The sequence below is a fragment of the Schistocerca cancellata genome, chromosome 5 (assembly GCF_023864275.1).
Source record: "Schistocerca cancellata isolate TAMUIC-IGC-003103 chromosome 5, iqSchCanc2.1, whole genome shotgun sequence".
In the NCBI taxonomy this organism is placed as follows: Eukaryota; Metazoa; Arthropoda; class Insecta; order Orthoptera; family Acrididae; genus Schistocerca; species Schistocerca cancellata.
This window is the reverse complement of record NC_064630.1, coordinates 381,850,304-381,869,800: the sequence shown is the minus strand read 5'-3', so window position 1 is coordinate 381,869,800 and position 19,497 is coordinate 381,850,304. Positions and strand designations below refer to the sequence as shown.

The window sequence follows — 19,497 nt, the reverse complement described above, 5'->3', positions numbered from 1 at the left end:
AAACCAGAATTTATTTTCACAAGAAAGATGATTTCTTAAAATATTTTTCTGTGTTGTTGCCACCGTTGTTCAGTTATGTGTCATAGCAAGAAACCAACTTTTCTATGCTCTCTTCATAGGAAGACACCACTAGTGAAGACAGCCTTAGCTGAACACCTTTTTTTTGTGTTGTCATTGCTGACAGATGCCTTGTAATGAAGCACGGTTGCCCACTGCTATCCTGTTTTGGTTTTACACTCCTTCAGTAACATAGTTAAGCAATGAACGTTTATTTTTTTTCATTTTCACTACTCAGATTCCGACTACAGATTCTGTGGCCTTCAGCCTCATAGCACAGAATTCAGAAATAGTTTAAATAAAAGTCCCCTAGTAAAATCTATTATTTCAGTTCATTCTAATGTCTATTCTGAAAGTAATGAGGTAATTAGTTTTATTGGAAATTCATCCTATTAAAAGTTATGAACAATGACATATATTGTGCAATACATATTAAGTAAAATTCGAGTGAGCTAATAGATCAAATTCAGCTATAAGACTGCATCCAAAAGAAAGCCTAAATTTTACTGATTCCAGCAAAGTGTTTAAATAAACCTAAAGTCTATTAGTTAAATAGATATTAAGACTTGAAATCTGTAGCCTGTATGACTTTCAGTGCCATTTGTGACCAAACTATTGAATAACTCTGAGATCTGTTTTAATACTTTTGCTACCTTTATTTTTCTACGTAAAATGACTCCAGTCTCAACTTTGTAAGTGCATTAATTAAGAATTAAGTAAATTTGAATAAGGGCTGCCATGGTTATAAGCTGGGAATTCCCCCTGTGGATGCATAAGTTAGTTACGCATATTTCAATTGATATAGCTCACTCATGTTATTTAAATAATAAAACCCAATAGTTAACTTCAAAACCAATTAGAAAGGATCATTTTAACCCTGGGAAATTATAAACTGTAATATATTAACAGAAATAGTCACATATTCAAGCACTCGTCTCTATAATGTCCGAGCTGGTGCAGTTCTCAGTTCGTTCTTGGTCAGATTCTCATGGAGTGAAAGTGCGGCAAGTCGGTGCCGGAATGTGATGTGATAATACTTGAAACAGAAGCTTAACGTTTCTGGTTGGTACCTAAGAAGTGTAATTGTATTTGGCTTTGAACATTTAACGCATATTGTGAACATTGTCAAAGACTGGAAGTTTTTGACCTACCTAATGTGACGATTATTAAGTGTAAGAGGCCTGGTCACATGAATATTGTGTGTGTGAGTGATAACAAATAAATCGCACTGTGGTTGTCATAAGTGTTCAACAATGAATACGGTCTTGACTTTTGATTTTGGAAAACATAATCTAGGATCCTGGCTTCTTAATTGCAGTGTGATTTAGGTGAGACAGATGCAGCTATTGAGAAGACAATATCGAATAAGCAAAGCAAGGTAGGTCAGGAACACTGCGCACTATCTACTGGGTGAGGAAATGTTTCAATACATCCGGTTGTGACGTGAACTTTAAGTGGCACTAATACATGGATTCAGCCTGGCATGTTACAGCCTCCCTCCAAAATTGCACCTCAAGTTCAAAAACAAATAGTAGTCAAAAGGTGTGAGATCAGCACAGTATGGCGCATGATTGAACTGCTCCCAACCAAATTGTGACTTGACTGAGCATTCCTCTTGTTTTGAATTGCATGCCAAAGTTTTCTCAGTGTTTCACAGTATTGCACCGCACTGACAATTTCACCTGTAGGAAGGAACTTAGTAAGCAGTAAACGATGCAAAAAGCAGTGTTCAGTAGTGGCTATCTTCACTGACAGTATCTTCTATGAAAAGGCTATAGAAAACTTGGTTTCAGAGTATGACAAATATATAAAGAATGGTGGCAACTAAGTAGAAAAATATTTTAAGAAATGCTGTTTCTTGTAAAAATAAATTCTGGTTTGAAAAAAAAAATTATGATTTTTTTCCAAAACAGTGTTGACTTTCCAGACGTACCTCATAGCTCACATAGCAGGAAGAGGAGGAGGAGAAAACAGAATAGCTATGTAAAAGAAATGTAACAATATTATGAAAAGGATAGGTGCTATTCACAGTATAGCAGAGATACTGAGTCAGTCACAGGTAGGCACAAGAAAGAGACTTTTACAAGATAAGCTTTTGGCCAACAAGGCCTTTGTCAGAAATAGAACACACACACACACACACACACACACACACACGACCACAGTCTCTGGCAGCTGATGCCAAACTACGAGCAGCAGAAGCAGCAGCAGCCGCGCATGCTGGGAGAGGCAGCTGGGTGGCGGTGAGGAGGAGGCTGGGGTTGGGACAGGAAGGGATAGCAGAGTAGGGGTGGGGTTGGTCAAGTGCTGCTGGGGAGTGTGCAGGGATGAGGAGGAGAGAGGTAGGACAGCTGGGTGCAGTTGGGAGGTTAGACGGAGGGTGGGGGAGAGAGGTGGGTTAGCCAAAATGGAGAGAAGACTGGATGCAGTGGTGGAATAGAGGCTGGAATGGAAACAGGGAAGGGGCTAGATGGGAGAGCACAATGACTAACGGAGGTAGAGGCAAGAGGGTATATAATCAGGAAGAGTTCCCACCTGTGCAGTTCAGAAAAGCTGGTGTTGGTGGGAAGGATTCATCGGCACAGGTTGTGAAGCAGTCATTGAATTGAAGGATGTTGTGGTGGCTGGCATGCTCAGCAACAGGGTGGTCCAGTTGTTTCTAGGCCACAGTTTGTCGGTGACCATTCATGTGGACAGACAGCTTGTTTGTTGTCATGCTCACATAGAATGCAGCACCAGCTTGTTGATCACATGACTGGTTTCACAGGTAGCCCTGCCTTTGATGGGATAGGTGGTGATTGTGACTGGGCCAGAGTAGGTGATGGTGTAAAGATGTATGGGACAGATCTTGCATCTAGGCCTTTTACATGGATATGAGCCTTGAGGTAAGGGGTTGGAAGGGGCTGAGGTTGTGTAGGGATGGACAAGTATATTGCGTAGATTTGGTGAATGGCAGAATAACAATGTGGGAGGGGTGGAAAGGATAGTGGGCAAGGCATATCTCTTTTCAGGGCACAACGGGAGTTAGTTGAAACCCTGTCGGAGATTGTAATTCAGTTGCTCCAGTCTTGGGTGGTACTGATAACGAGGGCAATGCTCCTCTGTGGCAGGGATGGTGAGACTTTGGGAGGTGGTGGATGACTGGAAAGATAAAGCACGGGAGATATGTTTTTGTACAAGGTTGAGAGGATAATTATGGCCTGTAAAGGCCTCAGTGAGACCCTCTGTACATTTCGAGAGGGACTGCTCATCATTGCAGGTGTGCCAGACATGGATGCCTAGGCTGTATGGAAGGGACCTCTTGGTATGGAATGGATGGCAATTTTCAAAATGCAGATGTTGCTGGTGTTTATTAGGTTTGATATGGACAGAAATACTGATGTAGCCATCTTGAGGTGGCTTGTTGGGTTGAGTAGGACCAGGCGAAGTGGATGGGGGAGGAGGTGTTGAGCTTCTGGAGGAATGTGGATAGAGTGTCCTCACCCTTGATCCAAATCACGAAGATGTCATCAGTGAACCTGAACCACGTGAGGGTTTTGTTATTCTGGGTGTTTATGGAGAATTCTTCTAGATGCCCCATGAATAGGTTGGCATAAGATGCCCACAGCCATACCCTGGATTTGTTTGTAGGTAACGGCTTCAAAGCAGAAGTAATTGTTGGTGGGGATGTAGTTGGTCATGGCAACTAGGAAGTTTGTTGTTGGTTTGTAATCCAATGGGAATAAGGAAAGGTAGTGTTTAATAGTGGTAAGGCCATGGGAATTAGGGATGTTAGTGTAAAGGGAGGGCTAGCCCCTCTCTCCTCCACCTTCCATCTAACCTCCCGGCTCCTTCTGGCTGCCTTATCCTATCTCCATCTCATCCCTGCCTGCTCCACAGCAGCACTTCACTGTCCTCCACCCCTACTCTGCTGTCCCTCCCCCTCCCTGTCCCAGCCTCCTCCATATCCCCACCCAGTTGCCTCTCCCATCATGCATTGCTGCTGCTGCTCGTAGTCGGGCTTCAGCTGCCAGAGACTGTGGTCATGTGTGTACGAGTTGGATTTGCATGCACATGTGTGTGCCTTGTTGTCCAAAAGCTTATTTTGTGACAGTCTTTTCGTTGCGCCTATCTGCGACTCAGCATGTCCGCCATAGTAGCAACTATCCTTTTCATAATATTGTTACATTCCATCCTGGATATTGCATTATGTACAAGAAATAGTACAGGATACATTTCATGATTCATCTGCAATAGCATAGTTATGGTGTTTTGACATTTGTTGCCCTGCAACCCTCTCATATTTGCAGTGGACTTGGACAAAGTTTTTGCAAGTTCCAGTATTTGCTAGACAAGTATATTCTACTGTGCACTTCACAGTGGTTTGTAGAGTATTGATGTATATGTAGATATGCAAATCACTAGAAAACACCAACTCTTGCTTTGTTTAATCAACATTTGCAACATGTTTCTTTTGTTGTCTTCTATTTTTCCAGTCAGGATCTCCACCAACTAGCATCCCCCCCCCCCCCCCCCTTTTCTCACACCTACCCCCAATTGTTCATTATAGAGACCCAGTTTTTGTCTATTTACTCCGCAGCTCGTGGTCTTGCGGTAACATTCTCGCTTCCTGCGCACGGGGTCCTGGGTTCGATGCCCGGCGGGGTCAGGGATTTTCTCTGCCTCGAGATGACGGAGTGTTGTGTGTCTTTCATCATCATTTCATCATCATTGAGTTGCAAGTCGCCGAAGTGGCATCAGCTAAAAAGGACTTGCAATACGGCGGCCGAATAACCCCGCATAGGGTCTCCCGGCCAGCAATGCCATATGATCATTTCATTTTTGTCTATTTACTTTCTAGATCCCAAGTTGTCTTTCCCATCTCTGTCTGACTTATCACATATGCTCCCTGCTGTCTTTGAATTCACAAGTTTTAAATTTTGTGAACGTATGGCATTTATTGTCAACTTTGCCTTGCCCAGGGTCTCCCTTGGCTCAGAGTCCCATGTGACACTGCTCCCTATACAATGAATAATCCCACTTCCTGTGACCATTTCCATCCTTTTAGAAATTGCGGTATTCATTAATTTTACTTTGGAACTTAATCTAAGTTTTCAGTTTTGTTGTAGTGATGAAGGTGTGTGTGTTAGAGAAAGAGCAGAAGCTCAAAATTGTGATTTTCTCATGTTGTAGAATAGTGATGTGGCTGATGTTAGTCATCTACAGGTAAGTGGTTGCTGGGTCTCAGTTTTCATTTGTTGTTTCCCATCTTGTAATTTCCATTATAGTAACAATATTGAAAGTGAAATTTTTAAAGCTGGATAGTATACTTTTGTATGGCTGCTTGATGAATTTCGAAATAAATCACTTAATGACTATCAGTCGATTTCAAAAATGTAGCTTATGGCTTAGAGAAACAACAGAACCAAAAGCATGCCACTGGTAATGAACATTTGTGGTTATATGTTGAAATAAGATGGCATCCAGCTACTTCCCTTTGAATGTCTGAGGCCTTACCAAACTAGAGCAAATGACATGTCTTTCCCAGAAAGCATGTATACACAAAATATCGATAAGGTACTATGACTGGGCTGCAACTGATATAACTGTCAGTTTTCTCCAATAGTCGTCAACAGGTATGAAATGTGGGAATGAAGCAACCTGTTAGTTTCCCAGTAACACATCAACACTTCTTTCATTTTATGTTTCAACATACAGAAGCTCTTGCTGCATCTCATTATGACTGAACAAAATTATTATTTTGTTGTCACACATGTTGCTACATTTGACCCATTGAAGGAAGGGGCACTTGTGAAACCAGCCTTGTCATTACCTACTTTGTTACAACCACTGTGAAGTTTTCTGTGTAGACATTGACTATAAGCAATTGCCCAGCTGTTTGAGTTACCATCACCAAACTACTACCAAGGGTACGCCTGACCATCCAGTAGCACAGAATTCTGCACATCAGTGCTAATAACTTCAATGGCTGCATCACAAGCCATATCATTTAGGTTCTTCCTTCTAAACACAAACATCTCTGAATCATGTAGGTAGGAAGTGTCACTCTTAACACATCTCTACTGCATGAAAAAACTCTAGGCTCAGTCATGACTAGTTTCTGTTTCTCCTCCTTTGTTGCCACTCCATTTTGTGGTCCCCTCTCACCAGCTTCACATTTCCGTCCCCACATTTGCAGGGTTATATATACACAAGTCGCTAAACTCATAGACACCTTCACATATTATGTATCTCCTTTTGTTCCTCACACTATTTTCTTGATGTTCTTCCCTATACTGCCCCCTATTATCTCTCTTTCCTGCAACTTTTTTACAACATACCATTGCATATGTCCTATAATACTTTTGTCGGATTGATGACATCACATTGCTCAGAGAATGATATGTTAAATAACATCTTTTGAAAATGTTTTTGTGTAAAGAATTTTCATGTGACAAGATTGAAAATTTTGCAGAAATGTGTCCAGTTGAATCAGCAAATCAGTGCTTGGGAATAAAATTGGACTTAGAATTAAAATAATAATTAATTTTTGGTAGATCTTTATCAGTATCTATAAGTGAGCATTGTTGTCAGACAAACTATTAATATACCTGTTTTTTGCATGCTGCATATTGTTAAGTCAGAGAGGCGTCAGCAACAGACCTGGCTGTTCTTTTTGAAATGATATGACAGTAAGTAGAGTGAAGTCAGCCACTAGTGACTATTTTATGCTCTATAGATCCATAATTATAGCTATTCTTAAGTATGGGAGACATGTTAACACATCCATCAGCATCCTCTGTTGAGTTGAGAAACATATGACTTTCTCAAAGCTTTGTACATCATAACATTTCTTGGAGTCTACACTACCTGACATGAATTCTGGAGTGCCGACAAGGAAAGGAGGAAACAAAATGAAACTCCATGGGTTGAGAGGGTAAGTGATGCTGTTTCAGTGGTTACAAAGTCAAGTAAAATTTACAAAGAACTTAGGAGTATGAACCTATTTGTCAGTACGACATTGCATCACCTCTGGCTTGGGTGCATGTACTGGTTTGGTTGTGAAGGGTGTCAAAAAGCCATTGTATCCTCTCCTGAGGCAAGCTGTCCCACAACTGTTGTAATTAGCCATTGATATCCTGGATACTGGCTCTGGGATGGAGTTGACATCCAATGTTGGTCATTCAGAGTAGTGCAGAACAGTGGTTCATTCCTGAACACAATGCAACACCATTAATAAGCAGTCCATGCTTCCCCGTCACTGTGCCACTCTAAATATAGCCATATATGTTTCAGTGTTAATGGCAGCCTATGCATGGGATGGTATTTCCCTAGTCAGGATACCGCTTGTCTCTGACCAATGGTGTAGGATGACACAGAATATTTGAGGGAGTTCATTGCTTGTTCTTGAATGGCAGGCGCAGATGTGTAGCATTATGATGTGCGTGGTGCAAAAATATGGCAGTCCTCCTTTGTGGTGGTCAGACATCCTGGATCATAACCTTGATGATCTATATACCTGCTCTTACATCCCAGTGTAGTCCGAAATTGAGCCAGTGTTGCATACGAATGCCCCACAAATCTGGATTTTACATGGGTGGACCAGCTGGCCAAATGGAGACCTACAATGAAGTTCCGTTCAAATACTGTCAGGTAGTAATAACGGTGTCTCACATGAGTGCGTGAAATCTGTGTCCTTCACAGTGATCACTCAACATCTGACACCATTAATGTCCCTTATACAAGGTCTGTTCAAAAACTTCCAGAAAATTCATAATACCGTGCCAATGACATGTTGGAGTGAAATGCGGTTGACACCCCTGCATTGAGTGCCCCACAAACCAATCATCATCATCATCATCATCATCATCATCATAATCATCATCATCATCATCATCATCATCATCATCATCATCATCATCTGGCACCCCTGCACATGCCTGTGTTTAATGTCTAACTGCCGAAAGTTTCATTGTTGTATGTGTGTTACTTATTGTTCAGTGCTGTATCTAGTAGAATGTTGTGCCACATTGTTTGTGAAATTAGAGGTGTCAGAGTTAGAGAAGCAATGCGTCTGCATAAAATTTTGTGTGAAACTCAAGAAAATCTTTACAGAGACACAAAAAATGATGCTAGAAGCCTATGGCGATGAGAGTGTAAGCCATACTCAGTGTTACCAATGATTCAGATGGTTTAAAAATGGCTGGGCGGAGGTTAACTATGACCTTTTTTTGAGGATGCCTTTCGACGTCTACCAACAATACTTGTGTGTGGAATGTCAGCAAAATTGTGCATGCCAATTAAAGACTGACTGTCCAAGAGATTGCTGAAGAATGTAATATTTCAGTTGGATCATGTTATGAAACCCTGACACAGCATCTTAGAATGCATTGTGTTGCCTCCAATTTCATCCCACAGCTCATGAGTCAATACCAGAAAGACCTTCGCCTCACAATCTGTGAATATGTTTAGGATTGCACAAATGAGAATCATAAATGGTGATGAGATGCGGTCTACGGCTATGATGTTGAGATCGAGGTTCAGTCTTCGCAGTGGGTCGGGAAAGGTTCTCCAATACCAAAAAAAAGCTGGTCAGGTCAAGTCACATGCCAAAGCTGTGCTGATACTTTTCTTTGACTTTGAAGGTTAGTTCATTATGAATTCATGCCACAGGGACAAACTGTTAATTGGGACACCTGCGAGAAAATGTTAGAAGGAAACGGCCTGAAATGTGGTGAGACAATTCATGGCTCTTGCATGACAATAACGCATCCACACATACATCTTTTTGGTGCATGACTATTGCACAAAAAACAAAATCACTGTGCTGCCTCATCCTCCGTACTCTCCAGACCAGGCCCCTGCAGACTTTTTTTTTTAGTTCCAAAGCCAAAAACCTAGTTGGAAAGATGAAAATTTGTAGTGACAAACAAGATAAAGGGAAATCATGGATGGCGCATTGCACACCCAACAAGAGGTGTACCAAAACTGCTTCCAGAAGTGGAAACGGTGTTGGGAGCAGTTTTTCTATTGTGAGGAAGAGTATTTTGAAGGAGACCTTGCACAATAAGTAAAAAGTAACTGTAGAAAAATTGTGTGGATAAAGTTCCAGAATTTTTTGAGTGGACCATGTATACCCTACCATGCCAGGTAACAACACTAAACATAAATAACACTGATGCAGTCTGGTGACTGTTCTGCCTGCTGCAACTGTAATCATTTGGATACCCACCAATGGCGTGTATTTGCATGAAGTTGCATTGACATCCAACAGTTTCTTCTGGGTACTTCACTTTATTGTCTAGCGATGTATGTGGGTAATGAATTTGATCGTCTTTGCTTTGTAGAGTCTTACTTCTTTCCTTTAATTCGTTCCAAAACTTAGACTTTCATTTCTCTGTAAACCTTTCATTTTTAGACCATTTCAGATGGAAGCTGCTCAGTTATTGAACTTGGAAGTTTATGTTATTTAACTTTTAAGTTTTGACACATAATTTATCCTTAAATATTTGAGATAGATTTTAAAAAGATGACCATCATTTATGTATCAAAACTGGGTTATGTTTTAATCTGCTGAAGTTGTATTTTTTATTTTGTTTTATTTTAGTCTGATGACACACTGGATGCTTCCCAGGCTGAAGTTTCTGTTGTGGCAGATCTAATCAGGCATTATCCAGAACTGTTCAGGGTTGATAACGAGGAACTACAACGGGAGAAACGCATGCTTGAAATCCTAGAGCGCTATCACCACAGCAATAACAACATGTCTGTGAAGCAGACAGGAGAATTTAAAGTCTGGATTCATTTAGAAGCAAAAGATTCTGGAAATTGTGTTAGTGTAACGGTAAGAAATCACCAGTTGATGAATTTTTGTATAGTGAAAACCATTTAAAAAGAATATTTGTTGTCAAGTTCCTTAGCTTGAAGACTGTTTTCATGCAGCTCTCCACATTAATCTATCCTGTGCAAGTCTCTTCATTTATACATAGCTGTTGCATTCTGTGTCCACTTGAAGGTGCTTGCTGCATGTAAGCTTTGGACTCCTTCCACATTTTGTAAACCACCCCCCCTCCCCCCCCTCCCTTCCAGTACTTCTCTCCATTACCGAATTATCTACTGCTTGATAGCTGAAGACATATTCTGTCAGCTAATTCCTTCTTTTAAATCAACTGATGGCATTTTTTTTCCTTCCCAGTCTGATTCCAGCATTCTTCTATACCACCATGTCCCAAAGCTTCTGTTCTCTTTTTATCTGTATGGTTTATCATTCACAATTCACTTCCGTGAGACCAAGGGGTTTACAACTATTTTGTAAGCATGTGTTTGGCAAACACATTCATTAGCAGGCAATCTTTGGGGAACCTCTCACACTTCAGTCTACGCAGGCAAGTAGAGGCTCTGCTTGAGTGGACCTACATAGATCCCTTGCTGTTAATGAGAACTGCACAGATCCTTGCAAAGACAAAAACAAATTTGTAAACAGTATGGGTGGGCTGTTAGAGATCACCAGCACCAACAAACTAAGAGCATCTGACAGGATAGTCCCCCTGTAATTTCATTAGGAAAACAACAGGTTACATTAGTCTCTAATGTGACAAAATAAGAAGAGGGATTTTTTGAGAAAGTAACCCTTTCTACATTAACAAAATGTTGAAAAGTGTTGGTAGAATTGCAGAGTCAAACAAACAGCTTCACAAGAAAATGCCTTTGGTTGAAACTGTTGTGTTTCACCAAGTGACCAAACCTCCAAATTCTAAGAAATGTCAGTATGTTGAAGTACTAGACTAGTGCAACACTTAAACTTCAGTAAGGACATTGTAAGCTGTAGAGATGTCATAGACATGGATTCCACTTAACTGCGGAAAGAATGGGAGATGGAAGGCATAACAGAAGTCTGAAACATGATGAAGAGAGTGAGTGGTGAGCTGCAGAATATTGTCTCTTTCATCATAGCTTTCAGTTCACCTATCTTTCCATACCCTATCAAGACTGGATTTATTAGAGTGGAGGTAAGATTTTATTTACCCAATCCAATGCTGTGCTCTGAATGTTAAGGAAATTGTCATGTCACAAAAGGGTGTAATGGCAAGGCAACATGCTGCAGACATGGAAAAGTTGCCCATGAAGCAGTGTCATCATACTTAATGAGAGACGTCTATGTAAATGGCTCAGGTAATTACCTCGCTTGTAGCAGGAATTTCCCAGTGCTTTTAGAAGAAAAGAGAACCAAAAAAGTAAAGTGACCAAGTGAGTTTCATGTACTGAGGCAAAAAAAAAAAAAAAAAATATAATGCCCAATAACAATTGTTGTCAAACTGCAGTCTGCAGACCACATGCAGCCCACGATTCTCAGCCATATTTTATAATAATGTGCATTAGCAACTAAGAGCTGAATCCACAAACCAACATTAAGAGCTTCTTAAGAGTGCAGTTTTTCTGGTCGATAACAAACAAAGCATTTTAAGAGGTGTCTAATTTTAGCTGCATTGTTGACTTTGGCTGGAAGCTAAAGGCTAAGTTGGCCGCTTACTACCTCAGGGGCAGATAGATAAGTAGCATGCACAATGTGATGTCAGAGGATATGGGATGGATATTTTATCGTTTGTGTTCCAGTACTGATAACTGATGGGTGTGTGTGACCTGCACCGATCAGCTGCTATGGTATAAATTTCAAATGGAAGTAACAGAAATTCATGACTGCCCATTATAGGGACATTACCTTCAAATGCGGTACATACTTCTAACAAGAAATATTAAAAAAAATTGTTCCTATTGTAGTACAATGAAACAATTAAAACATATAGTAAACATTTATGATTGTGTCTCTTGTTGCAAAATGCATTTAAATATAAGTACAAGTACTGTTATTAATCAATTAATCACCCAATTGCACAGACAACACAACAGTACTTCATCAGGCAGTTTCCACGGTTACAGTGTCACAACTTTGGTGGTCACTGAGGCTGGTAGCAACCTGAAACAGTCGATATGAAGTGTTCCAGATGGTGCGTACTTTTTAACAATCAGTACTGGGAGCCGGTGGCCAAGTTATCACCCCATTACTATAGCTAGTCTATAGGGGGCTCATAACATATTAATTTATGTAGGTTACCAATTAATAAAAAAATCAGTAGATTTGTAGCCCAAGGTGCCACCCCACAATGTCAGTATTGACTCTTGAGCAAGAAAGTTTGATGGCTACTGTCCTACGACCTCTTGTTTTCTCAACTTCCTTTGCTTCCACTCTGAGAAAAGTCGTCGTAAAAGTGAGTGCTGCTACACAAATAAAGGCAGTAGTTATTGGCACAAGTGTGTGTACATGTAAATGTACATCCAATAATTTCCCAGTTACTAAGCTTGCAGTTCCTTCTAAGCCAGTACCAGGAGAGGTTAGCAAACAGCAGACACAACCATCTACCACAAAACTATATGCCTAAAGCTGTTAATGTCATCCAAACAGCCTGCATCATAACAACAGAAAACAAAAATATGTTCAAATGTGTGTGAAATCTTATGGGACTTAACTGCTAAGGTCATCAGTCACTAAGCTTACACACAACTTAACCGATTTTATCCTAAGGACAAACACACACACCCATGACCGAGGGAGGACTTCAACCTCCGCTGGGACCAGCCGCACAGTCCATGACTGCAGCACCTTAGACTGAGAAAACAAAACCCACACCCAAAACAGTCTAATTCCCTCAGTATCACTTGATTCAATTTGACTACTCTCCCTTATCCTTGTTTTGCTTTTGTTGATGTTCATTTTATATCCTCCTTTCAAGACACTGTCCATTCCATTCAAGGGCTCTTTCAATTCCTTTGCTGTCTCTGACAGAATTAGTGTCATCATGAAACTTCGTAGTTTTTATTACTTTTTTATTACTTCTCCCTGGTCTTACTCCAAATTTTTCTTTGGTTTCCTTTACTGCTTGTTCGATGTACAGATTAAATAACACCAGCGACAGGCTACAACCCAGTCTCACTCCCTTCTCAACCACTGCTTCCCTTTCATGCCCCTTGTATTACTGCTGCCTGGTTTTTGTACAAGTTTTAAATAGCCCCTTTCACTCCCCGTTTTTTACTCGCTTGTGGCAAACTTGATTAAAAGACAGGATCTGTTGATAGAATGCATTCTAAGACATCAAGGAATCATCAGTTTAGTGGTGGAGGGAAGAGAGAGAGTGTGTGTGTGTGTGTGTGTGTGTGTGTGTGTGTGTGTGTGTGTGTGCGTGTGTGTGTGTGTGCGCGCGCGCGCGCGTGTCTTGCAGTAGTTATTTGGAGATTAAAAGGCTTGCACAGGATAGACTAGCATGGAGAACTCCATAAAACCAGCCTTCGGACTGTGGCTCATAACAATACCACTAGATTATAGACTATATTGCACAACTGTAATAAGAACACCAGTGCCATCCATCAGGGGACAAAGACTTATGAACCTATTCCTTACACAGACCCATTGTGGCCCATAAGAGGACATCGACCACATAATTTTCAGCTGACCTCAGAAATACCACACAGCAACAAGTCTACTGGCCAGTGGCCTTGTTGCAGTGGTTACACCATTTTCCGTCAAATCACCGAATTTAAGCACTGTCAGGCTGGGCTAGCTCTTGGATGGGTGACCATCCAGTCTGCCGAGCACTGTTGGCAAGCGGAGTGCACTCAGCCCTTGTGAGGCAAACTGAGGAGCTCCTTGATGGGGAAGTAGTGGTTCCAGTCTCAGAAACTGACGTACGGCTGGGAGAGTGCTGTGCTGACCACGTCTCTCCATATCTGCATCCAGTGATGCCTGTGGGCTGAGGATGACATGGTGGCCGGTCGGTACTGTTGGGCTTTCATGGTCTGTTCGGGAGGAGTTTTAGTTTTAACCAGTCTACTGCAACGCTTAGTTCTTTGTGGATAACTGCGTCCCACCAGAATGAGAACACAACTCGACACATGCTGTGTTGCAGATATATATCCGGATTTAATTAATATGTTTACAGTAAGTTGTGTGTGTGTGTGTGTGTGTGTGTGTGTGTGTGTGAGAGAGAGAGAGAGAGAGAGAGAGAGAGAGAGAGAGAGAGAGAGAGAGAGAGAGAGATATTGGATATGTCTTGTTGCATGTCATGTTTTGAAGGCTGGCTGGAAAAAAAACCCTCTGAAATGAAATGGAACAGAATACATGGATACATATTCTGATGAAGCAAGAAGCTACTGTACTTCTTCATTCACTGTCCAACATTTGTTACCAAAAAAAGAGATACAGGCTTTTTGCCCCTCTGTTTAATATCCCATATACTGCAATGGAATGTGAACAGTTTAAGAATACATGTGGAGTAACACAAGATAGGCCTTGTGCTTCTGCATAGAAGAAACTAATTTCAAACCTTCAGACAACCCTCTTTGTAAGAGTTACACCATCCACTTGAAGGATGAAGGTGGTGAGAATGCCAAGGGTGGAGTGGCAGTTTCAATCCACTATACAGGGTGGTCAGAAAAGCTTGTAAGGGTGTTGCATGGGAGGTTGTGCTGAGATATAATTGTTAAGCAGAAGACTTGATAAGTTACACCATTTTGGAGTTATTTAGCATTTAAGTTAGTCAGTCAAGTCGTAGTGCTTGCAAATTCAAGCAGCCTATCAGAGATAGTGTCATGAAATGTGATCTTCATTTGGATTCCTCAAGCTGAACAAATGTAGCTTTTGCCCACCTATCTTAAATCTATAACTTCAGAAAAAAAGCACATCTTAACTGGCAATGAGCTTTGAATGAGTGGTAACTCATGTCTCCCACAGATGTCCGCATTATTCCATTTTTGTGCTTGCAAGTGCTTGAATTTGCATGTGCAACAACATGATTGGCTAACTTCAGTGCTAATAACTTGGAAATGCTGCAGCACATTGAATTTCTTTCTTAACAATGGTTTCTCAGCACATGCTCCCCTGCAACATCCCTACAAACTTTTCAGATTTTTTCTGATCACACTGTACATGCCATTCTAACATTCTTTGTGTGTTACGCTTACCAACTGCTTTCAAGTAGTAGCCGTTCAGGTCTGTACACCATTCAGAGTAACTGTGTAGCATACGTATCTCCAACCTCATCAACATGTGGATATGATGCCTTTGAAGACTTCATCCTTGAAATCGTGCATCTCTTTCTCTTCCTCGCAGATTTGAAACACACATCACATGTAGTGTGGCACCTCATATTCTTGTCCCAGAGGTTGAGTAATGGAGAGGTTCCTCTTGTTGAATGTCATTTGCTTCTTCAATACAGGGAGAGCGACAAATTTTAGCACTGTAAATGGAACATCCACAGCCATTGCTCTGGCGTTTTGATCTCCTGCGCTACCCAATGCTGTCCTTTGTTAAGTCACAGAGGATTTTCCCTTTATTGACCATTTTCCCATTTGGATCCACCTAAGAGATACATAAGCATCTACCAATAGGCCACTTAAGTGTATTACACAAGTCAACTGGATATTTCAGCAACCTGGCTGTATTCCAGCATCTATGAGTTGGTAGTACATGAAACTAGTGTCATTCACAGGATAGCTGCTGACAAACTCCCAGCCTTTTGCAGTGCTTGCTCCAGAACTTAGTGTTTTATCAGAGAGGACAAAAAGCAGTATTGCAAGAATTTTTACAATGTATTAATCACTTCACACCATCAGCAACAAACATGGGACTTGATGAGAAGGATCGGTGTTGAAGGTAATGCATGCACGATGATCTCCATTCAGAACAAAGGTGAAATACTTCAGACTTCTAACATCAAATACTAATCATGATCCTGCTTTCCACTGCTGACAGGAGTTAGCTGAGAAGACACAGTTGCACTTTAGCTTTAGTAACATTGAAGAATACAACACTTCACAGTACATCATCAGGGCCAAAGTGCACTACAGCATGTTATAACATTTGAATATTCAGGTCAAAGAACCACATCCCCATGGTTTTAACAGAATTTGGTATGAGGGAAAAACCCAGATTCTTGGAGGGAAGCACTCATGATCTCCCTTCCAAAACCTTGAAAAGATCGTGTCAGCCCAAGTAGTCATCACAGAGTATCACTAACCAGCTGTACAGGGAAGATATTCAAACAAATGATCAGCTTCCACATAGTATGAGTTCTAGAATCCAGCCTTGGGTTACCTTGCACTAAACACTTAGGTAGATGTGAAACTTCGTGACCCTTAAAGATGTGGATGAGATGAGTGCTGCAGACATAGCTTACAGAATGAGTGTTGCGACCCGGACCTGGCCGCATCTTATGAGCAACAAGTGGATGAACTGGCCAGGCTGAATGGGCCAGCCCCAGCCCACGGGCTCAGTGGGACTGAGGCAGGCTGGTGGGCCAGCAAGCGAGCAGTCCTTTCCTGAGGAGCCAGCCTACCTGCAGTGGGCTGTGGCAAGCCAGCAGTCCACCGTGCAGGGCTTGCACCTGCCACACAACCAGAAAACCAGGAGTTATGGTCTCATTTCATTTCGTAGCAGGACCCCTTTAGTTGTCATCCATGGCATCCCTACAGCATAGTGGTATGTTGATGATTTTCTAAACGTCATTTTGTTACCCTTAATGGCAAGCTATCCTGGGCTTACATTTCAGCAAGATAATGCCTTTCCGCATAGATGAGAGTTTCTACTGCTTATTTTCATGCGTGCTAAAACATATCATGGCCAGCAAGGTCATCAGGTCTCTCCCCAGTTGAGAATCTGTGGAGCATTTTGGGCAGGGCCCTCTAACCCACTCGGGATTTTGACAATCTAATATGCCAATTGGACAGAACTTGACATGGTATCCCTGAGGAGGACATCCAACAACTTTATCAGTCAGTGCAAAGCTGAATAATTGTTTGCAAAAGGGCCAATTTGTGAATATCTTTCTCTCAAATAAATCATACAATGTTTCTGAAATTGTAATCATATGGTTATCTATACACATACCTCACATCTATTTATTTCCACCCCATTGGTAATTTATGAATGGTGGGCTCCATGTGGTTCCCAAGTTGTGCAGTGACCGTAAACCATAAAATTACCAAATAAGCAGCAACCAGTCGCAAAATCATATTTTATTTATTTACTTTTGGAAATTGATTTCAACTCATTAACAGCCATCATTGGGGCTTTAATGTCTGCCTGCTTAGCTGAGTGGTAACGTGCTTGCCTTCCATGCAGCAGGGCTGGGCTTAATTCCTGGCCGGGTTGGAGATTTTTCTCCGCTCATGGACTGGGTGTTGTGTTGTCCTCATCATCATGTATTACCGGCACACAAGTTGCCCAATGTGGCGTCGACTGAAATAAGACTTGCACTCAGTGGTCGAACTTCCCTGTATGGGGCCTCCCGGCCAACAGTGCCACACGCTCATTTCATTTTATAGTGCTGTAATTTGACTGTTCAGTTTCTCTCATGCATGTGTTAATTTCTCCAGTTTACCAAGTTTGAAAAGTGAATTGTTGTTCAAAGTGCCAATAAAATATTTGCATTTGGGAAACTCTTGATACATCCCTACAGGATGATCTTGGTGCCCCAGAATCTGATAACAGAAATAATTTAGTGCTTCTGCTAGAGCCTGGGGTGGTTGCTTTATTTGTATACATCTCTGTCATGATAGTAAATTGAAGACAGTGGGGAGATTGATTTGAATCGGGTTCACTGTCACAACTAAGATACTGAGCCTTAAAAGTTTGCTTTTAGGTATTATCAGGCCTTTCTTTTATGGATGCTTTGTATGCCAACCATCCTCATTTATCAGAGCTTTGGACTGATAACTGCTACTACTGATATACAGAATGAAATTTTCACTCTTCAGCAGAATGTGTGCTGATATGAAACTTCCTGGCAGATTAAAACTGTGTACCGGACTGAGACTCGAACTCATTGCAGGCAAGTGCTCTACTAGCTAAGCTAGGCAAACATGCTTCGCAACCCACACACACAGCTTTACATCTGCCAGTACCTCATCTCTTACCTTCCAAACTTCACAAGAGCTCTTCTGCAAACTTTACAAGTCAAACACTCCTGGAAGAAAGGATATTGTGGAGAGGTGGCATAGCCACAATGTGAGGACAAAGGTCACAAGTTTGAATCTAGGTCTGATACACTGTTTTAATCTGCAGGAAGTTCCATATCAGCACACATTCCATTGCAGAGTGAAAATTCCATTTTGGAAACATCCCCCAGGCAGTTGCTAAGCCATGTCTCTACAATAATCTTTCTTCCAGGAGTGTTAGTCTTGCAAGGTTTGTAGGAGAACTTCCGTGAAGTTTGGAAGGTTGGAGAAGAGGTACTGGTGGAAGTAAAGCTTTGAGGGTGGGTCACGAGTCGTTCTTGGGTAGCTCAGTTGGTAGATCACTTGCCTGTGAAAGACAAAGGTCCCAAGTTCGAGTCTCAGTCTGGCACACAATTTTAATCTGCCAGGAAGTTTCTTACTACTGGTGTACTCAAACCACCAGGTGATTACTGGGGGTAGAGTTATACGAGGTGATGTTGATAAATGGGGGAAACCACAGGAACTGGTACCTGGAAGGGTAAGGAGCAAAACAGGTCATATGCACATGTGGCTGGATATGTGTTCTAAGAGAGGTACATCCACTTGTAGGCAGAGATAAAAGATCTTTGACTTCATAGGTTTTCTTGACTGAAAGTGGTTTATGTAGTGCATGACTAGTCCAGCAATGTTTCTAGGCAGATTAAAATATGCACTTGTTAAACCTGTTTATAACGAAGGTGATAACAAAGATTTACATAATTGTCATCCAATTTCCTTACGAGCATTAATATTCAGAAAAGTCATCTACTTGAAAGTAATGTCAGATTTGAGTGCTGCATGGGGTAGCTGCGCGATCTGAGGCGCCTTGTCGTAGTCCTTGCATGCCCCCCCCCCCCCCCCCCCCCTGCCCCTCCAACCATACCATCAGTTCTTACCAACTTAAATGGGACTCATCTGACCAGGCCAGAGGTCCAAACTGATATGGTCATGAGCCCATGAGATGTGCTGCAGGTAATGTCATGGTTTTAGCAAAGGCGCTTGTGTCAGTAATCTGCTGTCATAGCCCATTAATGCCAAATTTTGCCACAGTGTCCTAACGGGATACATTCATTGTATGTCCCACATTGATTTCTGCAGCTGTTTCACTCAGTCTTGCTTGTCTGTTAGTACTGACAACCCTACTCAAACGCTGCTGCTCTCACTCATTAACTGAAGGCTGTCAGCCATTGTGTTGACCACATCCGTGGGGTGAGAGAGAATATGTGAAAATTTGGTATTGTTGGCACTCTCTTGTCCCTGTGGACCTCAAATATTGACTTCCCTAACATGCACATTAGTGTGAAAAATTGAATTCTTAGTAATAATATTCTCCATTGTCTGCTTGGTGTACTGCATCCACAGTTTTCAATATGTAACACTAGTTCTACAGAATATTGATTGTTTTACTCTCTGTGGAATCTACTTATGGCATAACCT

At 41.5% G+C, this 19,497-nt stretch overlaps 1 protein-coding gene across 1 annotated transcript in view; it reads left to right on the top strand.

Annotated features, from left to right (window-relative positions):
• The window catches only part of LOC126187406 (arf-GAP with Rho-GAP domain, ANK repeat and PH domain-containing protein 2), a 142,110-nt gene that overhangs the window by 66,813 nt on the left and 55,800 nt on the right, over positions 1–19,497 (top strand). Inside the window, exon 7 of the mRNA XM_049928471.1 lies at positions 9,644–9,880. Coding sequence (XP_049784428.1) covers positions 9,644–9,880 — 237 coding nt within the window. The remainder of the gene's footprint in view (positions 1–9,643; positions 9,881–19,497) is intronic.